At 37.2% G+C, this 16,355-nt stretch overlaps 1 protein-coding gene and 1 non-coding gene across 5 annotated transcripts; one reads left to right on the forward strand and one right to left on the reverse strand.

Annotated features, from left to right (window-relative positions):
* Positions 1-11,129: 11,129 nt before the first annotated feature.
* LOC127745144 (U5 spliceosomal RNA) lies at positions 11,130-11,249 on the forward strand. The gene has a single exon (XR_008006340.1). It is a non-coding gene; the product is annotated as a U5 spliceosomal RNA (small nuclear RNA).
* Positions 11,250-11,294: 45 nt separating this feature from the next.
* Positions 11,295-15,879, reverse strand: LOC107475516 (disease resistance protein Roq1-like). Of its 4 annotated transcripts, none has more exons than XM_016095170.3 (5): positions 15,304-15,877; positions 13,639-14,755; positions 13,233-13,505; positions 12,321-13,124; positions 11,295-12,029 (listed from the first exon to the last, which is right to left on the reverse strand). In XM_016095170.3, the coding sequence occupies exons 1-5, from the start codon at positions 15,783-15,785 to the stop codon at positions 11,400-11,402; spliced, it is 3,306 nt and encodes a 1,101-aa protein (XP_015950656.1). In that variant the 5' UTR covers positions 15,786-15,877; the 3' UTR covers positions 11,295-11,399. The 4 variants fall into 4 exon arrangements, with proteins under 4 accessions (XP_015950656.1, XP_052113527.1, XP_052113528.1 ...); XM_052257567.1 differs by having other exon boundaries at positions 11,645-11,989; positions 15,304-15,879; XM_052257568.1 differs by having other exon boundaries at positions 11,856-11,989; positions 12,287-13,124; positions 15,304-15,879.
* Between the last annotated feature and the right edge of the window lie 476 nt (positions 15,880-16,355).

Below are 16,355 nucleotides of genomic sequence, written 5' to 3' on the forward strand. Positions count from 1 at the left end.
AACTATTTATTTTTATTTAATTTATTATTACACTTATCATGTAAAATTTGTAATCACTTGCAATGTATTGATTTTTCACAAACCAAAACCAAATCATAAAATTTATAACAACTTTTCGTGCACTAAATCAGCAAAATTTTTAAAATAAATTACTCACTTTATTTTTTTTTCTTATCCACAATATTTAAAACTTATGTAAAAAACACATCTAAAATTAAACAAAGGGCAAATCACTTAATTAAGTTAAGGAGAGCAAAAAATTACACAAATCAGCTAAACCAAAAACTGGTTCATAAATCCACTAATGCACGTTCCTATATATAGTTCGAATTAGGTTGTTTCGAACTTCATTTACATGTAATTCAAATCATCTAGATTCGAACTACACACACGCACACCCACTAATTCGAATCACACAAAGCTTAATTCGAATAAGGGTTATTCAAATTACACCAAGCACGAAACCCTAAGTAATTCGAATATGGCTGATTCGAACTCCTCATTTGTTAGCTCTAGTAGTAAATTCAAATTCGGGTGTTTCGAATTACACTTGATTCGGCTATAAAAGGAGTTCGAACCAACCTCATTCGAATCACTTTTCCATTCTCATACCCCACCAAATCCCAGAAAAAATGACCCAGTTTCGCTGCGACAAAGGCTCGAGTAGGATACTTAGCCGATGGGGGACGATCCAGAAAGACTATATCGTTTGGATGGAGTTGCTCATATAGCCGGGGTCATCAACGACAAGGTCAGTACGTAAAATTTTTTTTAGTGGTTTATTTTAGTGGTTTTGTTTGCGATTTTATTGGTGGTTTGTGTTAGTGGTTTTGTTAGTGATTTTGCAAGTGATTTTGTTTGTGCTTTTGTTGGTGGTTTATGTTAGTGGTTTTGCATGTGGTTTATTTTAGTGGTTGGTTTATGTTAGTGGTTTATGCAGTGATTTTGCACGTGGTTTATGTTAGTGGTTATGCATGTGGTTTATTTTAGTGCTTTTATTAGTGGTTTTGCAAGTGGTTTATGTTAGTGGTTTATGCCAGTGGTTTTGCAAGTGGTTTATGCGAGTGGTTACGCATGTGGTTTATTTTAGTGGTTTTGTTAGTGATTTTTGTTAGTGGTTTATGTTAGGTTTTTTTGTTAGTGGTTTCTGTTAGTCGTCATGTGACCAAATCTCCTACCCTCATCCTGATGCTGAGTCCACAATGAATACTCGATTCGGTTCGCTCACTCACACATGGCAGGGTCTTCAGACTGCAAAATATCAAACCAGTAATCGAAATTCACCTCAATCTTAGCATAAGATGCATTCACAAGCAGCCTCCTTACATCCTTGTCCTTGAAGGTTAGGGCAAAATTTGCTGCCACATGTTAAATACAGAATACACGGTAGGCAGCTGGAGGTAGCCATCCTCCGTCGGGAGCCTCAAGCGCAGCCTTGATGCCGTTATGCCTATCTGATATAACCAGCAGACCCGGTTGCGGGGTCACGTGCTGACGGAGGTGGGAGAGAAAGAAGGACCAGGACTCGGNNNNTCGGCATTCTCACCCTCAACCAGTGCAAATGCAACAGGCAGAATGTTGGAGTTTCCGTCCTGTGCAATCACGACGAACAACGCACCCCCATACTTGCCATACAGATGGGTGCCGTCAATACACACCAAGGGCTTGCAATGACGGAATGCCTCAATATATGGTGGAAACGTCCAGAACAGTCGGTAAAAATAAGCTTGCGAGTCGTCCACCTGGCCCCCAACTCGAACAGGGCTCGTCCTAAGGACTACAATAGTACCAGGCATCGTCAGCTGAACTCCTAATACCCACCTAGGGAGCTCGTTGTACGACTCATCCCAATCACTATAGATGTGGGTAACGACCTTCTACTTCGCCAACCAAACCCTTCTATACGTCGACCTGAACCCAAAGTGTGCTGCCGTCGCATTCAGGAGCACCTTGATGCTGACGGATGCATCAGCCTTAACCATTGGCATGATAAATGCCGAGATCACATGATAATCCAGACTCATGTGGTCACTGGAGATGGACGTCGTGAGACACGTATCTGGTCCGTTGTACCGTTTAACCTCCCAAATGCCCTTGCGCTGCTGGAGACTAAGCCTAATCAACCATGTGCACCCATTCCCAAACTCAGAACACTTCCCAACATACCAGCGATAGTCAGACTCCACCACCTTGTACTCTACCCCGCGTCGGATGCTGTACGTCTTCACACTTAATACATCCTCATCTTTATCCTGAAACTGCTGACCAACCTAAAACTCTGTCAAACTTGCAGACCCTTCGGCATCTCTAGCACCAAATCCAGCAGGCTTTCCAGGAACCCACTCCTGTCTCATGGCATCCAAGTCCAAAGATGAAAAGTGCGAAGGGTACTGCTGTGTGCCAGAGCTAGAACTACCTCCCACCTCAGCTGGCTCACTGGCTCCAATATCATTGCCACTGTCATCAGCAATGATATCCGGCTCCACATCATCCAGCAATGCATCGCCCAGACCAGCAGGTGCAGCACACTGTGAAGAGGTTGGCACAATATCCCCTATTCCAACCTCGCTGCCTCCACTACAGTTGAGATCAACAACGAACGAAAGGGAGGCGACAGGCTCGACCGGAGGTTCATACACAAGGACAGACGAAGATGCACCAACAGTTCTGGAGCTAGAACCGGCTACCGTGCCTACGATGTGGGTATTCCGGTTCGAACCCCCGAGCTGGATACCACATCAACCAACTTTGCCAACAGTTCAGGTGTCCTAACTTCGAAAAACTACCGACGACAATGAAACATGACCTGTAAGTCTTCATCACTCCCGATCGTGAAACAATCATACTTCACGATTTCTTGCAGCACTGAGATTGGAATGCGATAGAAAAACTTCTTAACCTGTTTCACGCCTTATAGATGAAGTTTCTGTAGCACAGAATTAACAAGGTCATCATAGGTCGTCGTAGGCCTCATAAAAATACAAAAAGGATCCTTATCGGTGAACTTCACATCAGATCGTGTTTTCCTCTTAATCGATCCTCTGTGATGAACCAACACTACAAAACTTTCCTCACTAGCCATTTTCTCACTCTAATGAGATCAATTCACGTTCACACCATATTTATACACGTCTGACCCTATATAATTTGAACTAGCATAATTCAAATTAAACATTGTGTAATTCGAATAAGCCAAATTCAAAATTACTTGAGATTGCGTGCTGGGGTGTAATTCGAATCACCCTTATTCGAATTACTGTATGTGTGTAATTCGAATCAGGTTGATTCGAATTAGTGGGTATGTGTGTGTGTATAGTTTGAATCACATTGATTCGAATTATATGTTGTTGGAGTTCGAATTAAGCTGATTCGAACTATATAGAAATGACTCTTGGTTGATTCATGAACCAATTTTTGGTTTGGCAGATTTCTGTAATTTTTTGCTCCCATTAATATAGTGATTTGCCCTTAAATAAACAACATAAACACATTTAAAATTATGTATTGACACATCTAAATTATTGGTATTGTGGTTCTAAATTACATATTAGACAAAAAAAACTACTCATACACATCTAAAATTATAAGAATACATTTTAAATATCTTATCAACAGATCTAAAATTCATGTAAAAAACTTATATATGGACATGGAAACATAATGAACAATATAAACACATCCAAAATTAGGTATTAACACACTCAAATTACGTTAACATTACAACTTCCAAATCAAACATATGAGTGTAAAAAAAATTATAATCACAAATGCACTTAAAAAAAAACTCAGACACTTCCAATATTAGGTATAAACTAAAAAAAACTTTTATTAAACGTACAAAAAAGGATAACATATCTTTATGAATGAATTCAACAAAAAATTTTTAGAATTGTACAAGCAGAAATACCAGAGACAGAGAAAGAGCGCGACGCGATCGAGGAGACCGGGGAAGGCACGCATCGACGGAAGAGGCGCAGGAGGAGGGGCGGTTGTGCACAGTGTGAGAGAGGAGACCAGGGACGGGGAGGTGCGCATCGACAGAGGAGGCGCGGGGGTGTGTGCGCGGCGTAGGGGAGTTGCACATCGCTGAAGGAGGAGATCGTCGTAGAGGAGGTGCGCGGCGCGAGAGAATACGAAAGCGGCCGCATATAAGGAGGGGGAGGTGCTGCAACTCTGAATCTTTATGGAGGGAAGGTTTTACGAGTGAAAAATTGATTTGGAATATTTAAGATTTTATTCGGAATTTGTTTTGATTTATAACATTCAAATTTAAAATTTAAAATTTTAATTTTAGTTAATCTGTTTATGTAGATTTGTATTTAAATTAAAAAAAAGAATAAATCTATTTCAATGTGTTTGTTTTATTTTTTAAATTAATGTAGTAAAAAAGCTGAATAAAAAATTACTTTTAAAGGATACCTAGTCGTATTGAAATAAAATAAGACAAGAGTGATACATGTATATCTTGTTTATACAAGACTAAGTGTTTATATATTTGTCGTTCAGATGTTCCGGGCTTCATTTCCAACATTTCTACCATTTTTTCCTCTCTTCTATTATTTTCTGACCATATTGAGTAACACTAAGATGGCGCGCAGAAGCACATGATTTGAACATCAATAGACTTAGCGCGACATGGCATGTCGCCGGGGCAGCCAACTTCGCAGTTAGTTTTGTCATCTTCACGTTTATGTTATAGCATATATGTATAGCAATGGTTAGGATACTTGCCAAGACTTAGAATACAATTTAGGATTTAGGTGGTTGAATATATCGTTAGCAATAGTTGACTGATATGGTATGATTGTAGGAATGTGGTTCTGATCTTTTTTTTGGTAGTTAAGTGATTAAGAACATAATTATTAATTTAAATATTAAATGTTGCGATAGGTGTTTTCTTTGTAGTTAATTTAAATATTAGCAACAGTGACTAATATGTAGGAGCTAATCCTAAGCGGATTCATACATGGGATCCATTTATTAGAAAAGTAGAAGAGAGGTTGAAAGGGGTGGAAGGGTAAATATTTATCTAAAGTTGGAAAACTTGTCTTGATTAAGTTGGTTCTAAATAATCTTCCAATGTACTGCCTAAGTATTTTTAAGATGCCAAACTCGATTGCGAAGAAGATTGTTTCTCTTCAAACTCGTTTCTTTTGCGAAAATGGTGAGGGTGGGAATTGTTTAGCCACGGTTAGCTGGGAGGTAGTTCAACATCCGAAATACTAAGGAGGTTTGGGGGGTGGGGGATGTGGTGTTTAAGAACATGGTGTTATTATTTAAATGGTGATGAAGGTTTGATAAGGAAGGTTGCCCTTTATAGAAAAGAGTTGTGTGTTCTTATAACAATCTTAGCCTTCATCAAAGGCTTATAGATCAGAATAAGAGGGATTATGGAGATGTTTGGGGGTCAATTGGTAGTTTACAGCAATATAATCCTAGATTAACAAACATTTTTGCGGAAGAAATGCAATTAGTGATTGGGAGTGGCACGAAAACCCACTTTTGACATGATCTTTGGTTACAAGAAGGAAGGTTGCGGGATATTTTTTCGAAGCTATCTAGTATCTCAAGTAATAGAGAGTCTTGCATTTGTGATTGTGGTTTTTTGGGATGGCCACAATTGGGTTTGGAGTTTATTTTAGAGAAGGTCGTTGCGTGATTGGGAGGAGCAAAAATTGAACATGATGGCTATTAAAGGTTACCATAAAAGTATATGAAGTGGATAGATAGATGTGGAAATTCAACAAAAATGGGGATTATTCTATTAAATCCTTTCTTAATGTTATTTATAAGGACAGGAATAGAGGGACAGATTCCCACATGTATAATTTTGCTAAAAAGTGGTGGGTTGGCTTTGTTCCTCCTAGAGTGGAGCTCCTCACTTGGTTTATAATTCTAGGAAGGCTAAATACAAAGGGCAGGCTGTGGAATTTGAATATGCTTCGAAGTGAGGATGTGAAGTGTGTGCTTTGTGATTCTAGACTGGAGTTTGTCCACCATATTTTCTTTGCATGTGACTGGTCTTGGAATTTGTAGGGTGTGATCCTTCAAAGGTGGGGCTTATCTTGGGTGTGGCCGAATTTATCAAAAGATTGCTTTGACTGCTGGGTGGATTTAAGGCTTGGTAATATGCAAAAGCATGAATGGATTATTTGCTTCTTTGCAACAGTGTGGGTTATATGGAAGGAGCGCAACTACAGAATTTTTTGCAAGAAGGAAAGATCCTTTGAGGCATGTGTAAATGACATTCAATTCCTGGCCAACCAATGGTGTAACTATAGGCACAGTAATTATGGTTAAAACTGCTTGTTTGAGATTTTTAGTTGTTGTAGATTTGTTTCTCAGAGACTCATTATTCGTGATGTTTTTATTTTGTTGGCAGTCCGAGACTTCTTAGTACCTTCGAGATTTTTGGCATTCATGTAATAGCCTAGATCATTAGATTATGTCTTATGTTGTTTTATGTTCGGTTCTTGTTTTGTTTAGTTTAAGTTTCGTTTTTCTTGTTGTCTGAAGTTTGCTCTCACTTCCCTCTCTGAGATTTAAGTGAGTTCTAAAACTACTAAAAAAATTTATTTTTTACGTAAATAATTATGTAATTTTTTTTACCTAAATTATTTTATTGACTAAAAGTTTGTTAACTAGATTATTAATTAATAATTATTGTTAAAAATGTTTTTTTAATTAAAGTATTGAAGAGATGTTTGTTAATTAACTTAATAATTATTATCATAAAATCTTTTATTTAAATGAATTCAGTTAGTATATATTTTTAAATTTCTGTTAAATAAATGTATATAATAGTTAAATCAGTTTTTTATGTTAATGCTTATTGGGAGGTTATGTTCCTAATTCCGATCATTTATTTTTTGTCAGAGGTCTTGCCTACTTCTTCCTCGGCGAGTAAGTCACACATTTTCACCATCGGACGCCATCGTCCCATATTTGAGGGAGGCTGGCTTCGGCGACACGGTGCCTTTCAAGGACTTCGTCTTTGATAACTCTCTGATCACAACATTCGTGGAGCGTTGGCGTTCGAAGACCCACACGTTTCACCTGCCATGGGGTGAGTGCACCATCACTCTGTAGGACGTTGTGTATCACCTTGGGTTACGTGCGTACATGGAGCCAGTGTGGGGTTGCTTCCGTGATTTCCACAAATGGTACGACACTGAGACATGGGAGTTGGTGGAGCGACTATTTGGTGCCAGGCCTCCAGTGGTTCAGCGGCAGAGAGCGTAGATGAAGGAGTCTTTCTCCTTGAAGCTGACATGGCTCCGGGAGCAAGTCCGACATATGCCCGGCACTATTGATCTAGACACCCTCCGACAGTATATGAGGTGTTACATCATGTTACTGATTGGAGGTTACCTGATGACGGATAAGTCAAATAATCTGGTCCATCTCCAATGACTGCCATTACTTGTCGACTTTCGGATGTGTCATGGTCTGTCTTGGGGTTCGGCAGTGCTTGCATGGACCTATCATTCTCTATGCTCTGCAGCACACCGAGGCACGACAGACATAGCTGGCTGTACTCTACTATTGATGTCTTCGATATACTAGAGAAGTCCGCAGTGGTGTCCACCTGACTGACAGGTTTGCATGTATCCTATCATCGACCCTCAACGCAGCCTTGATCACCTAGGATCTATCAGAAATAATCAACAGGCATTCTTGTGGCGTGCCATGTCATCTCAAATTAGTTAGGAAAAAAGACCATGACGCTATACTCTCAAACTCCACAATTGCAAAAGCAATAAGAAGGATATTACTGTTGCCATCTTGTGCCACTGCAATAAGAATACACCACCATATTTGCCATACAAATGAGTGCCATCAACAGAAACAAACGGCTTACAATGCTTGAAGGTCTCAACACAGGAGGAAAGGCTCAGAATACTTTGTTGAACATGCTACAGTCGCGGACCATAAGGTGCCCATCATGGTAAGGTAAGGCCCTGAGCTCACATATTGTTTCGGGACAGCAAATCTGCAGTGCTTGTAGTAGTTTCAGTACCTTGTTGTATGACTCCTCCCAGTCTCTGTATATCTGCGTGTTTACCTTTTGCTTTGCCATCCAGACTTTTCTATATGAGGGTTTGAAGTGATAGCTTTGCCAAACTCCACCCTGTAGGACAGAGATGTTAACGAATGGGTTGGACTGTATCAATGGCAGAATGATCAACGAGGCTGCTGTCCAATTGTCGATGGTCTTAGGACATGGTGGATGCTAAACACGTATGCGCTCCACAACCCTTCGGACCTCCTTGACAAAATAAAACATTCATGGTTGGTAACTACACCAGATATAGCAATCTTAAATGAGTAAATACATTACAATTAAACTTGACATCACCAATATTTGAGATTCTGTCAAAGGACTACATAGAGATTCTAAGGACATCCAATTGTAGTTTGGGGGTAATGCACATGGTACTTTAATCGGTCCGAATCGACCACTCAATACACAGCACTTCTACGAATGCTGTAGTTCTTCACACCCTGCATTACTGCATCTCTGCTTTTGATTTGTGGCCGACGCAAAACTCTACCCCACCGTCTAGGTTGTAATCGTCTTCTTCGGTGTTGGAAAACAGAGATTTCTCATGCATCGTATCCAGATCCAATGCATGATAGTGACTTGGTACATCTGATAGCGCCGGAACTAGGTGGGAGGGGGAGGCAAAACATAGCACACCGCTGCCTCGGCTAGCGTCTCTGGTACAAATTCCTCCTCCTCATCATCTTCAGAAGAACCACTATCGTTGCTATCTGCAACATATTCTTCGTCGGAGTTTTCATCATCCACGTCTATGTCTTCCACTGGACCTGCAACGTGAATTGGTGGTGGTGCAAGAGATGGGTCATCTTGCACAAAGGTTGAGTGGACGAATCCGCCGCTACCAACAATATCAACGTCCGTAAAAAGCTACATCACTTGTTCCGCCATGATTCTCCCATAAATATCAAACATGAGGTGTACATGCTTGTCGCCATGGAGGCGAAACAGACGAAATCGAAAAACTCCGTTTTCAAATGGTGCTAGCAACCAGTGATGTATCCAAAAAATTTTGACAGTGGGGACAAAATATATATAATATAATAATAATTTGGGATTAGCTAACATGTGCCCTAAGGGCACATGACAAGCTTATCATTAGTGAAAGGTTTTAAGTTTTTTCATTTAATAACTGCAAAATAAATATATTAAAAACTTAAAATTTTTTATATTTTTAATAAAAATATTCTCAATTTGTAATTTTAATATGAGCTTTTAGGACATAAGATAGATGAACTCTAATAATTTTTATAATAAAAATATTATATGTGTATAAAAATCAACTATCAAATTATTCATTAATCACTATTTATTGTGTATAAATATATTTATTGTTTAATTTATTTTTAATATATATTTCGTATTTCAATATATATTCTATATGGATAGTTACTTTTTATGTACATATAGCATAATTATTGTTATAATTATATTTTGTTATTATAAAATATGATTAGTCTTCAAAATATATAATTTATAAATTAAAACACTAAAATAATAATTTAAATAATAATATATAATTTAGAATTATATTTTTTAGGTTTCATATTTCAATTTTTTTTAACAATACAATCGAAATGTTTCACTTTCTATATATCACTAAACAATTATTTAAAAATTCACTTTTCATACAATCAAAAGCCAATTCTCAGTGATATTTATAATTGAAAAAATTCTTTCAATTAATGTAGTTACTATAGAAAAAACTAAAACTAATTTTAAAAAAAGATAAATAATATCTTTTGAGTTTATTTCTAAGAAAGAACACGAATCTTATTTAAATTGAGAATTGATCATTCTAATAAACATCTAATATGAAATTCTTAAATTGACTATTACTAAAAGTTGAGCAAAAAATTATTGTGGTATCAAATTCAATAATTTAATGGGGACAAATAAATGTTATTATCATATACTACTAAAAAATATTTCAAATTGTAGTTCACTATAATGTGTATAGATCCGTCCCTGCTAGCAACTTATACCCCATCCTTCTGATCTTATTTCTTCCTAAACCACCAAAATTACTCAATATCAGGCACTTTAACTCGAACAAGAAACTTACTTGCTGAGTGCGCAACGGTAACAGATTATCACACTCAAATATCACCCCATTATCATTGTTTCTCATACGACAATTGGGATACAACAATCACGTATCTGCTACTATTGAACATTTTTGCCTATTTTTTGGAAGAAAAACGGAGGGAAAGAAGATATGAAATGTATGTGGAGAATATCAAGGGTTGCCCATCCTTTTATAATGGTTAAAAATTTGTTTTACGGTATATCGTTTACACTATAAAAGAGATATACACGTGTCATTTGCTTTGCCTTATCTCATTTACGATGTAAACAAGATACGTGTAAACTTATATCGTTTACACTTTAAACGAGATAGGACATGGTACGTTTTTTTATAATTATTTTTAAAATTATTTATTTTAGTAGATAAAATATTTTTTAGTTTATTTAAATAAAAAATTCTTGGTTGCATAGTAAATAATTTTTTTATTTTTTAATTCATTTAAAATAAAAATCCTATGGTAAAGCCAGTTTTGTTACGCTTGAAATTTTAAATATACGTGCTTTTTTGAATTCACCCTTTTTTGGGTTTAACTAGAATTGTTAATCAAAGAACAATTTGACTTGAATTCCAGAAATCTTTGCTTTGCTTATCATAACTTCCATTTTCCAGAGAAATAGAAGAGTTAGATTAATACTTAGATTATTCAGTGTTAACTAACATCTAGTATGAACAATACATTAAGGAGGACAGTTTGTCAGTATAGCAAATGAATGTCTCATGGCTGCGATGTCAAAGAATTTTTTTGTTTTTTAATCAATTAGAGGTGGTTTTCGTGGGTGAGCGATCTTGAAAATTGTTATATGTGATTCATGATGGTAAGAGAGGATATTGTATGTCATAAGAAACTAATTTCAAGAACCTTTGACATGAATGATGAATGTGTTTGCCTATGAAAAATGTCTGACATCGGAGAAACTGCCTATGGTTCCGATGTGACAGATGTTATATAAACTGGTATGGGTTAAAATCAAAACCACGCAGCCATGCAATGTTCACAGTGCGAATTATTCTTTCGCCTTTTACTAAAGAATACCGTGTGAACATTGCTTAAAGTGGCATACGCCAAATTTTTGAAGGATCCCCTCCTGTTTAAGGAGTGGTTCCTGTAATTTAAGTCATAAGGTTTGATTCTTATGCTCTTAATTGAGTTAATTCTATCATGTATTATTCATTCGAAAGAAAAATACCTTTGATTCGGTCACATAAATTGGATAAGAACCTTGAAAAGAAAAAGCATTGAGCATTAGTTCAACTTCCACTTCCATCCTCTCCCTCAAGACTCTTAGCATTTTCACTAGTCATGCCAATGGTTCTCATCACCATTGCATTGGAATCTGAGGTCTCATTTGAGAGTGCAAACTGGTTCTTGATCCACGGATAACGAGCTACCAAATCATATGTTCTGTGTTGAGGATTACAAAATGAAACATCATCCATGTTATTTCCCTGCTTGTACACATGAACACCACTCCATTTCACAATGGCCATATCAAGGGATGATTCTAATACTGTTGGACTATGCAAACAATGAATCTCAACATGATTCCATTCATTTTCAAGAACTACTTGGTCAAGTTGGTAAGAAGGAAGCTCCACTTCCTTCTGCAGGTCGAATAGGAACACGTGATCCGTCAGCATTTTGAAGCTGTTGCCTTCATTGGAATAGAATGATGGCTTGCCATTGATGAACACATGGAGCTTGACCTCAAATTTCCTAGGTTCCTTGTCCAAGCCTCCGAAAACAAAACAAAGCGCGATTTCTGGGAATTTCTTTCGAAACCAGAAAGACAGTGAGGCTCCCTCCTTGTGTTGGTCAAACCAATCTGGAATATTTGTTCCTGGAAACATAAAGTGTGTCCCTCCAACTTCATGTATTTCCTATAAATTGTGAATGATTGGAAACACAAAATTTGGATATTGGAAGTCAACATATATTAATAATGACACACAAGTTCATGCAGGTTTTTCAATTGTTTTTGGTGATGATTTTGTTTGTGCTTTTATGTAGTAAGAAAGTATTGCTCTGTACTATTCTACATTGGTCCTAACATTAGAAACATGATTAAGGTATGAGACAATAATTTTTAGCAAAATAAAAACCATAGTAAATGATGTACTTCACAAGTTATGCTTACATGAAAGTTAAGCAATTCTTAGAGAGAGTAGCACCTGACTCAATAACATGCTTGTAGAGTGTGAAGTCAAGGATATGCAGTTCCTTGCTGATAAAGTTTTGATGTTTGGTGGAAGTGCTGTGATGTGTTGAAGTTGCTTGCAATTGTCCAAGCAGACGCTCGTTAAAAAGCGACAGTCTTTGATGCAGGAAGGAAGGGTTGTGAAGTTATTTGCGCCCAAATGTAACATTTCTATGTTGGGAAAGCAAGTGAAATAAATAGGAAGAAATTCATCGGATACATTGCAAGATCTAAAGTGAAGATCCTTCACTTTTGAAGAGACTATGCTGCCCATATTTTCTTGTCCTTCATAATTGATTAATATTTGACACCCTTTACAATATTCAGCTTCCAATGACTCGAGTTTCGGCAACAAGAAAATGCTACTTGGCAATTGACTAAGCCAGTTGCAACTGATCAAGTCGAGCCATCTAAGGCCTACTAGATTTTGAATTGAATGAGGAAGCGCTTCAATCGCACTTGATCCCAAATCAACACCTTCTAGAAACTCCATCTTTCCTAAAATTTCTGGAAAGTTTCTAAGACTTGAGCATCCCCACAAAGAGAGTGTTTCAAGAGATGTCAAGTTGATGCTATGAGGAAATGTGCTGAGGCTAGTGCATCCTTTAACACTCAACTTCCTGAGTTTATGAAGAAATCCAATTGAATCATGGACTTCAACCAAATTTTTGCAATCATCAAGGCAAAGTTCTGTCAAATTTGGGACTCCAGATATGTCAGGTAGTTGTACTAATGTTTCACAACCTTCAAAATTCATGTGACTCAAACTCCTAAAGTTCTGCAAGAACACAGCAAAAGCAGTTGGTATGAACAAATTAAAGCTAGCTTCATTGGTGCTTTGATACCAAATATATTAAGGAAGAATGGGATAATTATGCTTGAAAACCTTCAGGGGATTATCCAACTTGAGGGAACTGTTAGGCAAGTTCATCATGCTGAGTTTCCGTGGACGAAAATCCGGTGGTAAGCATGGTGATGGATATCCTTCCCAATCGAGCACTCTTAAGGTATTTGGGAGATGCTTGGGACCTGTGGAGAACTTTGCATTTGTGACTTTAAGTATTTTGAGGTTTTTCATCTTCTTAAATTCTTCTCCTGTCCAATACACTTCTTCATCTTCAGGCAAATCTATGATCATGATTTCTGTTTTCTCAGATCCCTGCAAAACACAAGTGAACATAGTGTGTTAGAGTATGTATAACGTGTTGTTAAGAGTTTCTTTTAAGATTCAAACATTGAAGAAGTAGAGCAAAAGAAAAATGTGAAAGAACATGTTCATGCATATTACATACCATGTCTTCTTCTAAAACATGAATAATATCTTCATAGAACCATAGCCTACTGCGGTTGCCAGGCTCTACCTCTGATTCTTTCCTCACAATTTCTCTCCCCATTTCTGTTACCAAGTCATGCATTGCTGCATGACCATATTTGTCCATTAAGAGAGATTTCTGAATCAAAACTCCTATACCATACTCGGGGTTGAAGCTGCGGCCGTGCATTAACATGTTGTTCACATATTCCAACTTCTCACCAACAAAGAAACAAGCAATGTCAAGGAAAATTTCCTTCTGGATATCCTCCAAACCTTCATAGCTGACAGTAAGCATTTCCTGAATACTTCTGTTTGGCCTTTGTTCATAATTTTGCAATGCCGATTCCCATTCATCTAGGCTTTTCCCTAACAAGTTTGAACCGATTATTGTCAATGCCAATGGAAGCCCATTTGCATAGCGTATAGCACGATTCAAAAGGTCTGCATAACTTGGATCAACTTTGTTTCCTTTAAAAGCATTCCAACTTAACAGTTCAAGAGCTTCTACCTTATTTAACTCCTTGATCCCATATGATTTTACTTTCACGTCTATATGCGAACGTAGCAAATGTTTATCCCTTGTTGTTATGACGACTCTGCTACCAGAACCAAACCAATCAGTCCCTCCGGCTATAGCTCGTAACTGCTGCAAGTTGTCAACATCATCAAGAACCAGCAACACTTTCTTTTGGTTGAGCCTCCTTTTTATAATTGGAATTCCATGATTCACACCTCCCAACTTAACATCCTCCCCAACCAATTCAAGAAGTAGTGACTCTTGGAGTGATACCAAACCATTCTTGCTTGCTTTTTCTCTAACATTAGACAGGAAGCAGGAGGCTTCAAACCGATCAGCAATGGAGTTATATAAAGCACAAGCAATTGTTGTTTTGCCTATTCCACCAATCCCATGAATGCCAACCATCTTGACCTTGTCATCATCAACCCCAATGCGTAGAAGTTTAGTCACTTCTTGAACCCGAGGTTGCAGCCCAACAGGGTAATCCGCAATGTGTAGAGGAACTCGTTTGAGATTATTGGAGACTTCTTCAACAATCTTGTTGATAAACACATATTCATATTCAGAGTCAGGCCTGCAAAATAGTAAGCAATAAAAGAAGGGTCCAAAAGAATCAATACTAGATTTTTGATATAATAACTTACAACTTCAATTAACTCCCAAAACATATCAAAATGTTTATTGATTACTTTTACTAACATGATACAGTTGAGGGCATTCAAATATCTTGTTTATAGAACTAATCAATAGACTGATGGGGCTAAGTATCTAATATTGGGCTAATCAAGATAGTCTATTGTTGTGAAATTAATGAATGCATCAAGACCAAAGAGTATTGCCTACTTCATAGTTTTGGTTTCTTGCCGAATCTTATTACCAGATCAACAAATTCGGTCCAAGGTTCATGGATGACCCTCCCAACACAACTATTTTAATTTATTACAATCTTAAAACTTGAACTCCAGATCACAAGAAAAGGATCTAATGGAACCTTACATTGCTAGATCAACTTGATATTGCTAGAAAAATGTCTTGATTAAAGAGTATATAAAGTTTTCCTCTAAGAAGGTAAGAATTATGAAAACAAACAACTTTAAAAGAGTGGTAGTGTGGGGACAGTACCCTTGTTTGAAATGCCAACCAGACAAGTTTGCAGCTTTACTCAAAACTTTTCTCCATTCTTCCACATTGTGCCTCTTTTCATGCTTAGCCAACGCTACTCCATAGCTGCCATTTTGATATCTCACATCAGAAGGATCCACATCATAGAAAACAGGCAAAACTAGGCGACCCTTTGAATCCGCACACTCAAGGATCTTCACAAGTTCTTTGAGACAAAAACTTGAGGAAGCATAATCCTTTGAGAACACAACAATGGCAATCCTAGAGTCATCAATCACATTTAGAAGTGATGGGGCTATCTCTTCCCCTACTCTGAGGCCCTCATCATCAATGAAGGTGTGGATTCCCCTTTGACGCAATGCATTGTAGAGGCTTCCGGTGAAGCCTTTTCTTGTATCTTTACCTCTGAAACTTAGGAAAACATCATAAGTATAGCTGTAGAAGAATGAAGATGATGATGTTGATGGTGAAACATGTGCCATAAAACTAAAGATGATAGAAAAATCATTAACTAATGTTTATAGGTTGATGCAAGAAATTTTGAGGTTTGAGTACTGATCAGGAGAGATATTATTGAAAGAAGAAAGACTTTGAAGGTTGAGTTTTGTGCTGCATTGTGGAATTGGTAAAGGTGGTGTGGACATGAAAATTTTTGTGGTAGCAAGAGGTCCACAAATTCAACGTGTGCAGTGCAAATGGGACCTGTATGTATTTGAATTTTCTGCATGCAGAGAGTTTATTTCATGAAATCTTTTTACCACTATTTCCTTATAACTCGACTAATAATAATTCAAGGGGGGCGTTTAGGTAATTCCTCACGTGTATATTTTGTAAGTGTACAGAGATATAGAATGAAAAAAAATTTTTCACCATGTGAGTTCTTTTTATTATTATTTTCTTTTCTTTGTTCTTTTTTTTTTCTTAAACAATGAGTGATATATGTATGTGAGTGTTTTCCTGACATATAAGATAAAATAAAAAGTAAAAAACTCATCTGATTTCTCCTAGTTAAATTGTGAAAAAAAATGAAAAGAATCTCTGAGATTAAAAAA

This window comes from Arachis duranensis, chromosome 2 (genome assembly GCF_000817695.3).
Source record: "Arachis duranensis cultivar V14167 chromosome 2, aradu.V14167.gnm2.J7QH, whole genome shotgun sequence".
Taxonomy (NCBI): domain Eukaryota; kingdom Viridiplantae; phylum Streptophyta; class Magnoliopsida; order Fabales; family Fabaceae; genus Arachis; species Arachis duranensis.

What these genes read in the sequence shown, in the direction of transcription:
- LOC107475516 (XM_016095170.3), bottom strand. Translation starts at nt 15,785, where the DNA reads ATGGCACATGTTTCACCATCAACATCATCATCTTCATTCTTCTACAGC. An exon ending in GGTTGGCATTTCAAACAAGG is followed by an intron (nt 14,756 to 15,303) that starts GTACTGTCCCCA and finishes ACTATTTTGCAG; the next exon opens with GCCTGACTCTGAATATGAAT. An exon ending in AGTTGGATAATCCCCTGAAG is followed by an intron (nt 13,125 to 13,232) that starts GTTTTCAAGCAT and finishes GTGTTCTTGCAG; the next exon opens with AACTTTAGGAGTTTGAGTCA.